Genomic DNA, 13,197 nt, shown 5'->3' with positions numbered 1-13,197 from the left:
CCCGGAAATATTCTTCGTAGAATATTTTCTTCCGTATTCGATTCGAGAGTTTGAGACACAAAGTAACGTTCGTTGTACTCGGGATTTTGAGTGCTCATATGCCGAGTTAGCCGTTGTATCTTGGGAGACACTTGCCAAATAACCGTAAGCACCGTAGCGGGGCAATATTGTCTTAAGGAAAGAGTTTTCTCGCCTCGGCTAATCTTTTCGTATTTCGACTAATTTATTTGATCATTTTACTAAATCACTACCCGTTTTATGTATCGGGAACAACACATTCGAAGTTTTTTTTTTTCTTTTTCTTTTTTAACCTAATTCACTATTGGATCTCAATATGTTATAATTTTTCTTCGGAAAAATTATAGATTTTACCCCTCAAGGTTGCACCAGTACTTTTATATTTGGTCGCCATTGTTCATAAAAGACACATTCACTCCCTCATATTTAATCAATTGACACGGATGATCTGATCGTTAATACGAACTTAATTAATTTAATCTCAATTAAGATTAGTAACACGGAGGATTATATCCCTCATATTTAATCAATTGACAACGTAGGATCTGATCATTAATAGGAACTTAATTAATTTAATCTCAATTAAGATTAGTAACAGTTAATCGTTAATTAATTTAAATCGGCTATTTCCAGAAGTTCCAGACTCAGCATCTTCATTTCACACACACGTGATCTTCACACACACAGCGATCCACCTTCATACACACACCATGTCAGCCCTGTTGAAATGCTTGAGGAACGCGATTCGTCCCAACTTCTTCTGGTGCGCAATACCATACGTAACCCGTGCCAGCGTTCGTCGTTCCGCACGTCACTGCTAAGGGTACCGATTCGCAGTTTGGGAAATCTCCATGTAATTTTATCGAAGTAGTTTTAACATAATTATGTGTTAGATCTAGAATTATAACTCTGATTTGTGGATGTTTATGGAAATTATTACCATTACTTTTGGGGATCTAGTGTGAGTATAACCGGATAATAGTCTAAGCAAATCTAAGTGTTTGATATTGTTACTGGTACACAGATGATCTTCCCGTCTCTTTAGTTGAGTCGGTCTTACCAAACGGCGGGTAATATTTTGAGACTGCATAATTATAACTACTTTCCTTCTAGCGAGTTTTGATGTCTTGCATGGATATGAACCTTTTTTGTTCACGAAATATTGAAGTTAATATTATGTATTTACAACAACCATTGTTGATGTTCGTCTAAAATTATGGAGAGTAAACACAGTTAACATTGTAAATATTTTTATGGAAAATTTTCATGAACCCAAGCCGCAACATGATGGTCATGATCTAAGTTCATATTTATACTAATGTCACTCTATAATGGATGTCTACGATTACTTTGATTGTACAATGTACAATAATGATTATCTAGAGAATTCATATCCAAATATTTAAGAAGGATGATCCTATAATTATTCTAGAATGGTACAAGAACTTTATGCACTTACCATATAGGCATGTTCTGAAATATGTTTATTTACAAGTAAGGAGGGTTGTTAGAAGTCTCTTGAGTGTCCATGGCCTTAAATTGTTCTCTTGAGTGATCACATATTCACTTGCTTCAATTGATAGATCATCCTTTACGGGACATGTTCTTAATTATGGATATCTACAATGTTGTCTCCTAATTAATATTTGCATATGTTTGCATGGGTCGGTTTTATGTTCGCAACCCGAATTTATGTTCTTAGGGAAGTTTGAGAAAAATTAGCAAAAAAATTAGCAACGGAGGGAGTGTACCTAAGATTGAGAAAAATTCTTAACCCGAATTGATGTTCTTAGGGAAGTGTTGGATCGAACAGGCTAGAAAAATTCAGAATCATACACCGATATGAAATGGCGCTTTATTGGCTTTTATTCAGATGCATAAGTTCGTAACTTAAACTCTCGTTTTGGAGAAACGAGAAACACGGAAACAAAAATGGATGAAAGAAAGGTTCATTACAGAGTACATTATTATTTTGAGCAAATGTAGATATTCAAAGTTTTCTTCTTTTTTTTACCTAAAACAAGTCGAAATAAAGATGGAATATAAAAAACACAGTTCAAATGAACTTTGAGAGATCAGAATGAGGCTTCTTCCCCGTCGCTGCTTCCCATGCCCCTAAAACGTGGTCCACAATTTGCTTTACACCAACACCGTGTTTTACCTGCGTGTATTTACAAATTGGTTATTACATAAAAGAAATGTATATATATTCTTCAGTTTATATGATAATTCATATAATATCATAGCATCATCTCAAGAAGCAACTATTAAAATAAACACCTGAGCAAAAACAAAGGGACCACCATCTCTCATTCGGAGTGAATCACGTTCCATAACAGACAAATCAGCTCCAACAGCAGCTGCAATGTCGGTTTTGTTTATAACCTACACATTTAGGATGGTTTAAAAACATTAGCATCCATAGCTGAAGAAACAAGGTCGATTAATTTAGTAACACCAATTTTTTTTTTTTAAATACGAGGCAGCTAAAAAAAAATACTAACAAGGAGATCAGCCTGAGTAATCCCTGGACCACCCTTTCGAGGAATTTTATCACCACCCGATACATCAATTATGTATATTATATAATCAGCCAGTTCTCTGCTGAAGTTAGCAGCCAGATTATCTGCAAATCTCAATAATATATAGTGGGCAAAATGAGATTTTTAGTCCTGTAAGTTTAGTAGTTGAGAGATTTAGTCCACTGCGTTTTAAATTCAGAATTTTAGTCCTTTAAGTTACAAATTATGAGAATTTTAGTCCTATGACATGCTATAACAGGTAATTCAATAGTTGCTTGAATGACTTGGCATTTAATTTATAAAAATAAATAAATTAAATATAAAGTAAATGATGTGGATGATGAGTTGGATAATTTTGGTGGGAAATCCAATTCTCAATGTCAAAGACACCAAAATGGGAGGAAAATTAACATTTTCATTTATATATTTATTTTTGTTATAGTTTACAATAAAGAAAACCTCGAGAAAATTTAACGTTCCATAAAATTAAATATTCAAACATTTTTATATTTATTGTATGAAGGAAATAAGCATTTGTTTAGTAACAAATTTGTTAATTATTATTTCATAGTTAATTGAGAAAAATAGTAATTATTTCATATTTATCTAAACATTTAATTTTGACAAATACGTACTAACTACTAAGTGGTGAAAATGAAAGTGAACCATATATCAAATGTAACAAAAATACGAAGAAAAAAAATTCTAAGATTTTCAAAATAAAATATATTGTAAAGTTAAATGATATGCACAATCATAATTAGTTTACCAAAAACGAACACGTATTTACGAATTAACCGCAAAAAATAATAAATCATATTCTTAAATATATAAATTAAAATGTTAATTTTCCCCCCATTTTGGTGTTTTTGATATTAGAATTGAATTTCCCTCCAAAATTATCCAACTCATCATCCACATCACCTACTTTATATTTAGTTTATTTATTTTTATATATTTAATGCCAAGTCATTCAAGCAACTATTGAATTACCTGTTATAGCAAGTCATAGGACTAAAATTCTCATAATTTGTAACTTAAAGCACTAAAATTCTGCATTTAAAACATGGTGGACTAAATTTCTCAACTGCTAAACTTCCAGGACTAAAAAACTCATTTTGCCATATATAGTAAGATTTAATTTTTATTTTTAATTTTTTTAAATTTAATTATATACATCAATTAGTATTAGTGAATATTACCTCCACCAGATTCAATAAGGAGTATATCCGCTTTATACAGATTCGAGAGCTCCTCCAAAGGGCCGAGATTAATGCTGATATCTTCTCGAATAGCTGCGTGTGGGCAGCCGCCTGTTTCTACAGCTCGAATTCTTTCCTCGGGAAGTGCTCCATGCTTCACCAAGAATTCACCGTCTTCTTTTGTGAATATATCATTCGTAACCTACAATAATATTCAGCTCATTTTTATGCTACAACTAAAAAAAATCATAGGTTATAACTTGACAATCCCCTGTTAAAGAATCATAATGACGATTACTGAGAAAAAAAGAAGTTACGTAAATACAACCCCGTAAATGGTTAGGCAAAATCGGAAGAATAATTGGCAGTAGATAAGACGAGTAATGACTTATACATACAGCTGCAAGACTGTAGCGGTCTCTTAGATATTCGCACAAAGCCAACATCAAAGCCGTTTTTCTGCATAATAACAAATTAGAAGAGCACTTAGGAAGAGTAAAATCCGAAATTGCGAAACAAAAATTGCAGATAAACTCAGAATAATCAGCTCAAATAACATATATACATCGAATAATACTTCTCATAACACAGTAGAATCAATTTTTTATTTTATTCGCAAAACCGACAAAATCAATTCACATAAGCAAATCAACAAACAGTTACGCTGCACTACGAGAAATCAATTCACATAAGCAAATCAACAAACAGTTTCACTGCACTCCGAGAAGTAATTTCACATAAGCAAATCAACAAACAGTTTCACTGCACTACGAGAAATCATTTCACATAAGCAAATCAACAAACAGTTTCGCTGCACTACGAGAATTCAATTCACATAAGCAAATCAACAAACAGTTTCACTGCACTACGAGAAATCAATTCACATAAGCAAATCAACAAACAGTTTCACTGCACTACGAGAAATCAATTCACATAAGCAAATCAACAAACAGTTTCACTGCACTGCGAGAAATCAACTCAGAGAAACAAAAACAATGAATAAACTACACGATTAAAAGCAAAATACCCAGTGCCGACGGGTCCACCGATACCAATAGTGAACGCCCGTTCGTTAAAATCCCGGTTCACAAGCGGAGGTGCTCTTCTGCTGAAGTAACCCGGCGATTCAATGGGCTCGTGTGAGTGTGGCGCCAGCCCATCGTGGCTATGGTACACCTTCCCGTCTGGTCCAACCCATGATTCCCTGTTGCATTTTCAAATTATAAACTAAAATCGAATCGCAATAATTTGAGGGGAAAAAAGGAATTAAAATTCGAAAATTCTGGAGAACATAGTTATATAGTACTACTCATGAGTGTGATGGTGGTGGTGATGCTCATTTCCATGGCCGTGATCATGGTCATGGTCATGGTCATGGTCAACGTGTTCATGGTGGTGGTGAGACGCCATTGAAGTAAATCTGCAAGGAGTTGGATTCAGATTCCAATCCAGATTCCAAGAATCAATTTAAACTAGACGAAGATGGTTGTTTTACGAAATTGCCCTTGGGTTGACCATTGAATGCGGAGGGTAAAATGGGTAAATACTGCATACGGAATCTAATCATATTGTGTGATAACACTTGTTTATGGTTGACTTTTGCAGATTGTCGGTGCTAACTAGTGGTATAACTTCAATGTAAATTTCAGTTATCTTGAAATGTAGTAAGTTCGAGTGATAAATTGCATTTTCATTTAATGAAGTTTGAGTGATAAATTGCATTTTCATTTAATGAAATGATAAATTTTCCAAAAATAAAAAAAAGTGCAACTCTTCAATGGAAGAAAACGGGAAAAATAGAGTTTTCGTATCTCAAATTTGCATCGGTTTCACATTTGGTCCCTCATGTTCATAAAAAAATACATTTGGTCCCTCATGTTTCAAAAATTCAACATTTTTAGTAATTTATGTCAGTTTTTCGTTAGTACTAACGGAATCAAGCATGAGCCTATAGCCGCCTTACTTGACGGACTAACGTTAAATCAACGGAAATCACCAAAAGTGTTTCAATTATTGAAATATGAGGGACCATATATGAAATCGGTGCAAACTTGAGGGATGAAGACTATAATTTTCTTGGAAGAAAACTATGGAAAAAGCTAACTAAAGAATGTAAAAAGAAATATCAACCCATTATATGGTAATTAAAAAAAAAAAATATATATATATATATATATATACTAATAACTTTCAGATATTAAGGAAATGATTTTCCATAAATTAGAATTTTCTGAATTATTCATTACAACTTACATCTCAAAAAAAGAGTACCCAAAAAAAATCAATGTCCTTTCATGTTAATTGAAATAGTTTATTTAGTGCATTGGTTCTTGAAAAATAAGTCCCAAGTGAATTACTTTTCCTGCATGGCTCATTCACAATCACAACATCCTTAACTTGGTTCTCCAATTGTGCTTGTGAATTCTCTGGATCACAGCCAGGTGAAATAATAATAACCCCTTGTCTTATAATATAATCCCATTTATCTTGAAAAAGATAGAAAATCGCCATGAAAGAAACTTGAGCTGCGAAAACTACGGTCCAAAGAGTCGTACTTTTCGATGTTCTCTTGCGGTAAGCCTGTAAACCCGTGTATACATTCAAGATTCCGACCAAGCATATAGTTGTACCTAGTAGCCAGTGTAGGAAATACCATGCACTTCTTCGTCTACTTCCCCTGTAATAAATCAAAACGTTTTAAACGATTAAAACCCTAAAATAAAAAAAATAAATTAAAAAAAAAATAAAAAAAATACGGGATGTGTATCGGATTATTTCACCTCTTAGGCCTTCTAAATCCAATCAAAACTTGCAAGTAAACGGCAGCGTAAAGTGCCAGCCCTATTCTTTGATGACTGTTGTCGAAAGCGTTCTCGAATTTTATCATTGATAGTACTGCTCCGACAGTAGTGATTAGCACCGAGACGACCTTAAATTACAACCAAATGGTGATAAATAAATTAATTAGTTGCTGATTAGTTATTTAATTTCTGCTGATCACTAAATTAAGTCTTGATTTTAATTAAAGAACTTTTTAAGGGTTCAATCCCAGGCCATTAATAAAGGGTAACATGATTTTGTATAAAATGTAGAATTAATGATTAGTCATAGCACCATAGACTATAAAGGAACACAATGATTGTGATCACATTAAAAAAATAAAAAAATAGAAAAAGGTTTTTATTTAATTTTATTTAATTTGTAATTTGGTGTAGATGCATACCTGCAAAACTGCATGAACATAGATCAAGATTCTGTGCTTGGAAGGAGGAAAATCGGTGGTACTAGTCGAGATTCTCATTGTTAGTATTCCTATAGGCATCAATAATCCCATCGAAGCCCACAATAGGATTCCATGAACTTCGATTTCATATGTTTTTTGCGAATTTATCTGCAAAATTTATGCATTAGTAGACACGAAAAAAAAAAGGGTGAACTTTGTAAAAAAATCGGTGATATTGAACATTACATGTTTTTCATCGATGCTGATTTTCGGATGATTCTTGGCTTCGCTCTGTTTGTATGATGAGCATTCAACAACTTGTAAGAGAAACGAAAGTGCCGTCAAACAAGAAATGCAGACAGGGGTCATCTTCTCAAACGAAAAAAAACCGACTTCTTCGAGATTTTTCGAGGTTGGAGAATTTAAAGGTGTTTCATTGATCTGTATTGATATTCTTGTTTCTGCATAAGTATTTCTAAGGTTGTAATGATGGTTTGTCCATTAATTGTCCTACTTTTTTCTTTTTAAGAGATTGTAATGGTTTTGCCTTTTTGACGTGGTATGCCTTTTAAATTTTAATCACACTTTCTCTATACAAAAGTAATCAATTAATCATATTTAATCTACATGGTAATCATACTTTCATTGCCTTAATTCTTGATTGATTATCCCTAATCCTACTTTTATTTTATTTTTCCTTATAAAATCGGCACTACGATTATACCACTATCGAAAAAGGAAACATACAAAATCATCGAAACAAATGAATGAAAACGATAACAACACAGTTTCTTAAAATAATCCTCGAAATCGAAGTCTGATAATAATAATCCAGGTAAACGAAAGCAAACATAAAATATATCCGTCCAACAAAACTGATAAAAGCACTTCAACGGAAATATAGTAAAACTGCGCCCCCCGAAAAAGGACAACATTTCTACATAAAGAGATTAGGCTTAGTTGCCTTGTAAGTGGTCTTGAGCTTCCTCGAGTGCGGCCTCACCTTTCGGTAGACCAACGGGAACTTGATCTTGGAGTTGTGGAACTGCTTAGTGCTCTCCCTCTTGCATAGCTTAGCTGGGATTGTGGCGGTTTTGATGATTTGGATGCAATGAGGACGGACCCTGTGACGAGATGCCATCTCGGTGTACATTTGCTCGACACCACCGTTCAATGTGGTGTCGCGGTACTCCTTGTACATGTTGTGGTAGCCTGTTCGACTCTGGTACCTTAGCCAGACTCCGAAGTTCTTGATTGTTGTGGGATTCTTCTCAAAAATCTAATTGAAGAAGAAAATAAAGATTATAATTTATTTGCAATGAAATATTTTGAAGGAAACGAAAAACCTTCGAAACTACAAATTACACGACGAGGACAAGAAAATCGAGAAATGGATAAGATTAGCAAAAATTAACAGTGCCTAATCAGATTCAATAACAAAGATGCCCCCTGAAAGCTTATTTCAATCAATGAGTTAAATATAAATTGTCCGAGCATTCCAGCTGTAATTGCAGAAAGTTAACCAGCAGTTAAATATTTGTTTATATCTCTGTAAACACAATCCTAGAGGACTGAAACGACATCTTCTAATATCATTTCTACAGCATGAAGCAGCGGTTTAGTGGTTTAGTTACTGATGAAAGTTCAAAATACTAACACAAAAGAGACAATTTACGAGGTTGTGTATATCTCTGTCATGAAATTAGTACACGTACAGTTGTATTTACAAGTTTCTGGGGATGAATCGAATCCAACAAATTCGAACCAAATAAAGATAGTTGACAATATTTCAATTCCTTGTCGGTTTAAGTTCGTATACAGTCGAGTTGAAATATTTATCTGAATGCACATTGATAAAACAGGAATATGAACCTAGGGGTAAAACATCCATATCGAATAGAAACAATCGAGTTTGCAGCAAATTTAGCACATCCAAAATCAAGTTTTATGACAGATATTGCAGTTTATGACTCTCGCACAACATAAAAACGAAGGAACGTAAACGACATACCTCGTTAATAGCAAGCATCTGACCATTGCTCTTCTTCACCTTCTTAAGCTTCCTCAAAAAGTACCTTCATAAAGAAAAAAAAAAATCATTCCGGCAACCTCTTCGGTACGTATAACCTATCAATCTTAATCCATAATTTATAACATTTTATCGTCATCCATTTGCTTCAAACCTCACAACTAATTGTTTCATCTAAACTATGCTTCAAATAGATTTCACCAATAGGATTCAGTGAAAAAAAAAATTACCAGCACTGCACTGAAAACATATCTTAACACACAAATCAACACGAAAGATTCTATCTTGTAAAATGAATCTATCTTTTTACTGATACAGATATAGAACACAGAAATGAAATTAAATTTACCAGAATTTGGATTTGGCGCGGACTTCATTGGTGGCCCACAGCTTCATACGGTAGATCTTCGGGTGTTCATCTTTCTCCGTCGGCAAAGCTCTTCCGACCACCTGGTACTGGTGGAACTGCAAATAGCAAAATACACGAAAATCGATCAAACTTTCAACATCGGAAACCTAATTCGTAAACAGAAGAAAAGTAAATTGACTATCCAGTGTAGAGAGAGAGAGAGAGAGGCTAGTGTTACCTTGTACGTCACCATTTTCGATTGTTCGGATTCTCTCTCCTCTGTTAGCGGGGGGAGGGTGAGAGGCGTATGTAGGGTTTTTTTCCGGAAGCTGGGAGATTAGAAACCCTAGTTATTATGCATTTCTTCATTTGGGCTTTATTCTCAATCCGGGCCGAGTAATTGGGCTTTATTTACAGCCCAATTGCAAGATTCCTTTAATAAATTGACACTAGAGATTTGTATGTTAGTAATCCAGTTCTAGTTGAATTTAGTGGGCCCAGGAGTGGATGGTTTTTAAAAGCCCATATTGATACTGGCCCGTATCATATATTTTAAAATTATATATTATTAAATTTCTATTAATACATTCTGAAGAAATAATGTATTTGTAAATATGTATATGGTAAAAAAAAAAGTTAAGAAAATAGGTCTTGTCTCGATTGAAATTAAAGATTGAAGATTCATCGTAAAGAGATTTTTAACTTAGAAACTCGTTTCGAATAGGTCGACAAAAACTATGTGGGTTCGGATTTTATCCGAATCGATTTACATTCAAATTAAACTTTCGATCAAGCAATGTAGAAATAAATCATATATTTTTTTTAGTAGCACCATATATATATGCCAATGTAAATTGTAAGGAAATCAAGTAAAATAACTTCATATTGTAGCAATTATATATTTATAATAACAATATAATCTAAAAGGAACGTGATATATATTAATTAACTGCAATAAATTAAAACAGAAAAATTCAAATACAAGTCAAAGATCTTGCATGCAGGTAAAAGGATTTGCATGTTTGACACGTGGCGGCCCTGCATGCCTGCTGTTGAAACTGGGCATGCAAGTTAAAAGATCACAGCTTCACATAATTAACTTGAAATGGACGAACAAGTCAAGTCTGTCGTTTTAGGCTTTGAATTAATGAGGATTAGGTTTATAATATATCATATTCAATAATACAATATATATATATATATATATATATAATAACTTTAATTATTTCCAGCTGCGATTCTTGGGAAGGAGAGGCATTAGCTTTATATATAATTAATTTTATGTAATAACAATTTCTAGGAGTTTCAGGCAAGTGGCAAACGACGCAGTTTTAATGAAACATGTGCCGGACATGCAATAATCTTGATTCTCACGCATGCAGTTATGCAATAATAATTTAGGTCTAAAAAAAGGTTGATTTTCTCGTTCTTGAATTCATTGCTGAAAAATAATAGAAATTTATTCGGCTCCAAATTGCATAAATATATGCATACGTGTGCGTAATACCTAATTAACTGCTATTTTTTTTTCAAATATATATTAAATAAAGGACAATGCTAAATGGCCAGAATCTGATTTTTTTAATTTTTTTTTTTTAATATTTTATTTAATACCGTTTCTACCCCTTAATAAGGGTCTGGTTCCAAATTTACTGCCGGGTCCGGGTTCGGACCGGGTCTAGGCCCAAACTGGAATTTTAATCCGAAAAAGCTGTGGTTGAAATTCGAACTCGGGTTGCTAAAAAGGTAAAGGATTTACCTAACCACGGAGACATAGAACAACTTAACGAAATAACTAGCAAGAACAGTAATCATTATGATAAATAATAAATAGATTATTAATTAGCCCATTCATTATTATTTAATAATATTAATTAAATTATTGAAAATGCAATATAATAAAAAAATAATAATAATATATTTTTTTTAAAAGAACTTGAGTTTAATCCATTTAAATCCAAAGATTCAATTTAAATATTTAAATAAAATGTAAATGTCAAAAAATGATTAAATTTTATTATTTTTATACAATAAAATTCACTTAAAAAGATATTACTTAGTTAATTTGATGAATACGTCATTGTCAATAGTTGAGCTTTATCAATTCAAATCTTTGAATAAAGCTTACGAATTGAAAGAACTTGATCTTAACCGATTCAAATCTTACGATTAACAGATTAATTCTTACGATTTTAAGGAATTGTATTAATATTATTTTTATGATAAAATTTAATTAAAATATATTATACTTTAATTATAAATAGTAAATTCGTTTAATATCTTCTTTAAAAAACTAATAAACCAAGTATTAAAAGAAAATCACAAATGTAATATTTTTATTTTACTCATCATCTATAGTTTTATTTTAAAATATAAATACTAATTAGAATAAGTTATAATATGTTTTTTTTCAAATAAACATCATCTATATTTTTTTTTTTAAATATGTTCTTCTCAATAATTGGAATTTGTTATAATTTATTTTTATTAAATAAATATCATCTACATTTTTTTTATAAATAAATTATTTTCAATGATTTTCCTATATAAAATAATCAACAATTTCAGTACGTTCTTGTCAATAATTGATGTCAATCGATTCAAAATTATGAATAAAATTTAAGAATTAAAAGAACTTGAGTGTAATTACTCCAAATCTACTATTTGATTAAACTAAGTATCAAGTCATGCATTTATATATATATATTATATATATATATTACAGTAAATAATGGATTTGTTCGACCCTACACCCGGTGAAAAACATCGGGTGGGTCTTCTGCTGCCACGTGTCTTTTTTTTTTTGTATTTTATAATAGATTCCCCGCTAGGGTTTACCTTTATGGATTTTAGAAAAATAAAAAAAAAAAAGAACACGTGGCAGCAGAAGACACACCCGGTGTTTTTCACCGGGTGTAGGGTCGAAGGAACCTAAATAATGATAGATGTTTGGGAGAGTTGAACTGCGGTTCTTTATATTTTTTAAAATTTAATATATTAAATTTCTTAATATTAATTAAAATTATTGAATATAATGAATACGACAATTAATAATTTATTTGACATTGTTTATATAATAATTATAATCATTTTATAGTATAAGTGTATTATATATATTTCTTTGCAATTATATTCCAATTATGGGATCAGCCTGATGGTTTGTACTTACTATATGCATTCCGGCGACCCAGGTTTGATTCTCATTTGAAGCATTTTTGGGCCAAATCTCCTCATTAAAAATCAGTGGGTCCCCTGGAAGACCCACAAGACCCAAGTTCGAAACTGAACAAAGAATATCCCGGGTTGACCCGGGTCTGGAAATGAGGAAGAGAAATATAAGTAAGTTTAATATTAATAGTTTGTAGGGGTATAATAGTAATTACACTTTGTGACTTTTTCCAATTTTACAATATTGCCATTTTCTGGCTGGCCAGAATCTGGCCATGTAGCTTTATTGTTAAATAAAATATGGAGATAATTCAACAAAACAGCATTTATTCAATGAAATATTAATTACCAGGTTTCTAGAAGGCTCTTCATTTTATCTTTTAAATAATGAATTTTTTTTTAAGGAAATGCAATGTTATAATACTCTTATAGTTAGGTAGTTGACAAAAAGATAAATGATAATGAATGACATCATGTATTTTCAATTTGCAAAAACTGAAGAAAAAAATAATAACTTAAAATATAACATGTGATCAGTTGAAAACATCCAAAAAAATAAAACATTTCATTAAAATAATTAAAGTGCCTTGTAATTGGATAAACTAAAATATTTAAGAAAGTTTAAAATGTTAATCAATTCAGCCTGTACTACTCACCCAATTATTGCCCACCCCCACCACATCATT

At 32.1% G+C, this 13,197-nt stretch overlaps 3 protein-coding genes across 3 annotated transcripts; all 3 read right to left on the bottom strand.

The window, feature by feature from the left end:
- Positions 1–1,851: 1,851 nt before the first annotated feature.
- On the bottom strand, positions 1,852–5,221 carry UREG (urease accessory protein G). Its single transcript, XM_088822027.1, has 7 exons — positions 5,052–5,221; positions 4,770–4,946; positions 4,141–4,201; positions 3,743–3,944; positions 2,523–2,644; positions 2,299–2,403; positions 1,852–2,179 (listed from the first exon to the last, which is right to left on the bottom strand). The coding sequence occupies exons 1-7, from the start codon at positions 5,150–5,152 to the stop codon at positions 2,075–2,077; spliced, it is 873 nt and encodes a 290-aa protein (XP_088678153.1). The 5' UTR covers positions 5,153–5,221; the 3' UTR covers positions 1,852–2,074.
- Positions 5,222–5,930: 709 nt separating this feature from the next.
- Positions 5,931–7,423, bottom strand: LOC105951592 (cytochrome b561 domain-containing protein At4g18260). Its single transcript, XM_012975047.2, has 4 exons — positions 7,212–7,423; positions 6,966–7,133; positions 6,523–6,671; positions 5,931–6,419 (listed from the first exon to the last, which is right to left on the bottom strand). The coding sequence occupies exons 1-4, from the start codon at positions 7,332–7,334 to the stop codon at positions 6,035–6,037; spliced, it is 825 nt and encodes a 274-aa protein (XP_012830501.2). The 5' UTR covers positions 7,335–7,423; the 3' UTR covers positions 5,931–6,034.
- Positions 7,424–7,735: 312 nt separating this feature from the next.
- LOC105951372 (Ribosomal protein L18ae/LX family protein) lies at positions 7,736–9,716 on the bottom strand. The gene is made up of 4 exons (XM_012974794.2): positions 9,582–9,716; positions 9,344–9,459; positions 8,977–9,040; positions 7,736–8,244 (listed from the first exon to the last, which is right to left on the bottom strand). The coding sequence occupies exons 1-4, from the start codon at positions 9,594–9,596 to the stop codon at positions 7,903–7,905; spliced, it is 537 nt and encodes a 178-aa protein (XP_012830248.1). The 5' UTR covers positions 9,597–9,716; the 3' UTR covers positions 7,736–7,902.
- Positions 9,717–13,197: the final 3,481 nt, after the last annotated feature.

This window comes from Erythranthe guttata, chromosome 8 (assembly GCF_056151865.1).
Source record: "Erythranthe guttata isolate IM_541 chromosome 8, IM_541, whole genome shotgun sequence".
In the NCBI taxonomy this organism is placed as follows: domain Eukaryota; kingdom Viridiplantae; phylum Streptophyta; class Magnoliopsida; order Lamiales; family Phrymaceae; genus Erythranthe; species Erythranthe guttata.
The sequence above is the reverse complement of the archived record's forward strand: the minus strand, read 5'-3'. Positions and strand labels throughout refer to the sequence as shown.